Below are 4,802 nucleotides of genomic sequence, written 5' to 3'. Positions count from 1 at the left end.
CACATGGACCGACCCAAGGTGGCCTGCAACACCCAGAGGCTAGAGCTCGACCCCACTCCCAGCCACAGAGGGCACTCACGCCACCGCCCCAACTGAAGCCCGGCTGGCCGCGCCACCGCCCCCATTGCCGCCAGCGAATACCACCTCTCATCCTCGACCTCGCCCCAGACAACCCACCGCCATCATCCAGCCAGGCCTCCCCCTGAGCCACCCCACCCACATCACCGCCGGACCACCGCATTGCCGGCCGGCCGTCCTGATCGCGCCTACACTCCACAGGTAACCTACATACAAATCAGAGAGAGCCTTGGCCTTCTTACCATTTCCATTTTTTCTTTCGATCGGCAAACAACAGTGTTCCTACTTGCTAGTAGCCTAGCACACACCCTTCCTATGTAACTGAAACCCATAAGATGACAAGACGGCCACAAGAAACCCTCGACATTTACAGGCTCGCGTGCCCTGCACCCTTTCCCCTTCTGATTCCGGGCAGTTTTCCACTAGACGCCATGGCCAAGAGCAAGAATGTCTCCTCAGTTTCAGATCGGAGCCGCGCACGCGCCCCGTGCATGGCCGTTGGGTGCCATCGTTTGTTGCAGTCTTGCAGAGCCACGCGACGCTCCTGAAATGAAAGCGACGACTCATGTGGCGCGGTTTCAGTCAGAAGCCCTGCTGCCATTTCCTCGAGTTGCTTGCTGCGAGGGGCCGGCGATGGGGAGGAAACCTTAGCATCTTGTGCGGATTCTGCGGGCGGTTCGTTTTCGGCTCGGAAAGTTCGTTGGCGGCCTTGCGCGCTTGTGGCTGATCATCAGAAAGAGATGCGTTTACTTGCAAAAAGTATGGGGGGAAAGGTTAACGGGAAGACTTGCGGGTCTTGTCATTTTTGGTGATGGTGACCGTGAGAGCAAGGCTACCATCACACGACGGCCGTATTCCCGGGGCACAAAAGCAATAGTAACAATCACTTGCACTATATGAAGAAAATTGTAATGATCCGTCCGAAATCCGAATTTGTGCTTCTTTGGGTAGACAGTGATTAGACTCAGCCCCCTGACAGAGAAAATGATGCAAGGCCCCTATCTATCCCAAGGGTTTTGGCATAATCCCCAACAATCCAAACAAGCCTTAAATGTGATTATGACAAGCAAATCAATCACACCCTATCGTTCCACCGATGATTCTCGACGGTGCTTTTGCCGAGTTGAAGCTAATTTCTGGTGCTGAGGCTGAGGTCTGAGGTGAAACTGGTGCTAGAAAATTCAGAGTTCGTCGCATATGCCCTGCGTGAATTGGCATAGTTTCTTACAAATAACAAAAGATCATTGCCTACATCCTGCTGAATCGCCACAAGTTTATGCTAACCGGCAATCTTTGCCTGAAGATCATATCAATTTCCTACAGTAGGCGTGTCTGAATGCTGTTTCCATTACCCTGCTTTGCAACACGTAGTGTCAGTCTGTCACCCACGCCAGGGTTACCAGCAGACCAGGGAAGATTCTGCCGTTCGTCTCTGGAATCCTCTGCCCAACATTGCCATACTCGTCGGCGAAATGCTGAGCGCCACAAGCGTGTAGATCCATTTCCTTTGACATCTTGCACATACACACACATCGGCGTCGAGTTGCGCTGTTGCCCATGTACACTTGCCTTATGACTTTATGAGCCAGTCCAGCACCAACACGCCGTGATCATTTTGTCCTGAAGCTGGCAGAAACTTGGTATATATACCCTCTGTGGTTCAGCGAGACAGGCAGGCAGGCAGCTGGTTTTGGCTTCAGTTCCAGTAGCACCCAGCTGAAGAATAAGTGAATAACCGAGCTACTGACGATAGATAAGATAACGTCAGGTTAATAACGTGCGATTCGGTGGTTCAGTTACTGTGTTTCCATCGTTTTTCTGATTGATATGCTTCACCTCTCCTTGCAGATTTCGCGAGGTTGATGGAGACGGACGAATCTGCGCGGCAGTGGGCCGCCGGTGCTCGCGTCCCGGCCAGCCGATCCACCGTGGAGCGGAGCTTCAGGGTAAGTCGCCCGTGCCATCGATCATGCAATGCCGACTTGATCATTGAACCACGAGGTTGAGCAGTGTCGTGCCGGTGTAGGAGCGTCATGGCGATGGCGACCCGATGATGGCGTCTCCGGGCCAGGACTCGCCGTTCGACGCGTCCGCGCTGCGCGTCGCGGCGCACCCGGTCTCCGTCAGCCTGCCGGCCTCTCCGTCCAGGTTCGACGTCGCCCGGACGGAGGCGGAGTTCCCGCCCAGGCACCCCGCGGCCATCGTGCCGGACGCGTCGCGCATGCTGTCGCTCCCGCCGCGGCCGACGCCGATGGTGTCCGTCGTGTTCGAGCATCTCGAGGAGGTGATGTTCCGCTCGCAGCCGATCCACGCGGCGGCCTCCGAGTTGCCCGACGCCCAGGACTCCCAGTCCCAGGTGCTGCACGACGACTCGATGAGCCGCGGGAGCGGGGCGCGCATGGGGAGGAGCAAGGCGCGCAGGGACACGAGCTACGATCCGTTCAAGACGTGGTCCGGGAAGCTGGAGAAGCAGCTCACCACCCACCTCCGCGTCGTCAGGCAGCCGCTGCAGCAGGAGGCGGAGCCCGAGGAAGACGAAGACGAAGACGCGGCGACGAGCGGCCGCCCCTACTCCATGCCCAGAGTCCACCGCTTCTTCGCCGCGCTGGAAGGCCCCGAACTCGACAAGCTCCGGGTACACCACGAGCAACTCCTTGCATGTCTAAACGCATTGATGATGAAGCAGGGGACCTCACGTGCTGTCGTGTTTTCCGTGCCGCGTCGCCGTCGCCAGTCGTCGGAGGAGCTGGTGTTGCCGTCGGACAAGAATTGGCCGTTCCTCCTCCGGTTCCCGGTGTCCGCCTTCGGCATGTGCCTGGGCATGAGCAGCCAGGCCATCCTGTGGAAGAACATCGCCATCTCGGCGTCCACGCGGTTCCTGCACATCACGCTCCGGACAAACCTCGTGCTCTGGTGCGTTTCGGTGGCGCTCATGTGCTTCGTGTCGGCGCTGTACGCGTGCAAGGTCATCTTCTACTTCGAGGCGGTGCGGCGGGAGTACTACCACCCGATCCGCGTCAACTTCTTCTTCGCGCCGTGGATCGCCTGCCTCTTCCTGGCCATCGGCGTGCCGGAGCTGGTGGCGGAGAGCCTGCCGCACTGGCTCTGGTACGTGCTCATGGCGCCCATCGTGTCCCTGGAGATCAAGATATACGGGCAGTGGATCTCCGGCGGGCAGAGGCGGCTGTCGAGGGTGGCGAACCCGTCGAACCACCTGTCCATCGTCGGCAACTTCGTGGGCGCGCTGCTGGGGGCCATCATGGGGTTGAGGGAGGGCCCCATCTTCTTCTTTGCCGTCGGGCTCGCGCACTACATCGTGCTGTTCGTGACGCTGTACCAGAGGCTGCCCACCAGCGAGACGCTGCCGCGGGACCTCCACCCGGTCTTCTTCCTCTTCGTGGCCGCGCCCAGCGTCGCCTGCCTCGCCTGGGCGCGGATCACCGGCGAGTTCGGCTACGGCTCCCGCATCGCCTACTTCATCGCCATGTTCCTCTACACCTCGCTGGTGAGCACCTCGATCGACCTCCATGTCGCATGGCGAGTCTCGATCAGTGTGGATAATCGAGTGCTGTTGAGTGGGTGCAGGCTGTGCGGATCAACATGTTCAGGGGGTTCAGGTTCTCGCTGGCGTGGTGGGCGTACACGTTCCCGATGACGAGCGCGGCGATCGCGTCGATACGCTACTCGTCGGAGGTGAAGAACGCGTTCACGCAGGCCATGTGCATCGTGCTGTCCGTGGTGGCCACGCTCACGGTGACCGCGCTCTTGCTGACCACGCTGCTGCACGCGGCCGTGCACCACGACCTCTTCCCCAACGACATCTCCATCGCCATCTCGGAGCGCAGGCCCAAGCAGAGCACCATCGCCGAGCTGAACGAGGTGCACGGCAACAAGGACGCCGACACCACATTCAGAGACCTCGAAGCCGCCTATAGACCCTGATCGACGCCGAGACTGAACTAGCGACGCCTTCTTCATTGCATGTGGCGAGGCGAAACAAACTGGTGGCAGACTGGTCGAGCGTGGACAGTGAGCAGGAGCATGTACGTAGCCGGGACGTGTGTTCGAGAGTTTTCTGTGGGTCGAGTTGACTGCCGTGCGGTGCGGGGCAGTGTGCGCCGCGGTCGGAATCAACACGGTGATCGATGGTAGTATATGCTGTAGTAATTTCCGCGTGGTGGTGTGTAGGTAGGACTTAGTAGGAGAGATGCTGTTACTTATGGCTTAACCGTGATACAGTATGTGATACGGCTGTACAATAAATCCGTCTCTGTATCTGTATGTGGTACATTACTGACCACCGAGGAAGATCGTGACCGGGCGCTCGTCCCCATTCATCCTAGCATCACCCTTCGCGAAGCATGTCAGTATGCCACGCTCTTTTCCCCGTACAAGTTATTGAAAATTTGAGCAAATTTTCCTTAAGTTTAATCTAGAAAAACAACAGATAAAACATCACTTTAGCTACACTGAAGTCGCCTGGAAATTAATTTCGGGTCAGTCGATTTTTTTTGGCCATTGATTATTTGCTTTGAGATTCATACTGTACTATGAGCTGGCTTAGATTTTGTTTTTTGACTGACCATATATTTGGGCCAGTCAACTTGCTACTCGGCCGAAGCCCACGTATGCCGCCCGGCCCTCGCCTCTGCCCCTTTGTTTGTCTTTAAAAGAAATCTGCTTTTATGTGTTTCTTCTTTTGTTTTTTGTTTTTGCTGGAAAAT

General features: G+C 57.1%; 1 protein-coding gene across 1 annotated transcript; it reads left to right on the top strand.

Moving 5' to 3' along the window:
- Positions 1-1,755: 1,755 nt before the first annotated feature.
- LOC125555890 (S-type anion channel SLAH2-like) lies at positions 1,756-4,416 on the top strand. Its single transcript, XM_048718698.1, has 5 exons — positions 1,756-1,846; positions 1,927-2,024; positions 2,105-2,713; positions 2,813-3,583; positions 3,664-4,416. The coding sequence occupies exons 2-5, from the start codon at positions 1,941-1,943 to the stop codon at positions 4,018-4,020; spliced, it is 1,821 nt and encodes a 606-aa protein (XP_048574655.1). The 5' UTR covers positions 1,756-1,846; positions 1,927-1,940; the 3' UTR covers positions 4,021-4,416.
- Positions 4,417-4,802: the final 386 nt, after the last annotated feature.

The sequence above is a fragment of the Triticum urartu genome, chromosome 5 (genome assembly GCF_003073215.2).
Source record: "Triticum urartu cultivar G1812 chromosome 5, Tu2.1, whole genome shotgun sequence".
NCBI classification, from domain to species: domain Eukaryota; kingdom Viridiplantae; phylum Streptophyta; class Magnoliopsida; order Poales; family Poaceae; genus Triticum; species Triticum urartu.
The sequence above is the reverse complement of the archived record's forward strand: the minus strand, read 5'-3'. Positions and strand labels throughout refer to the sequence as shown.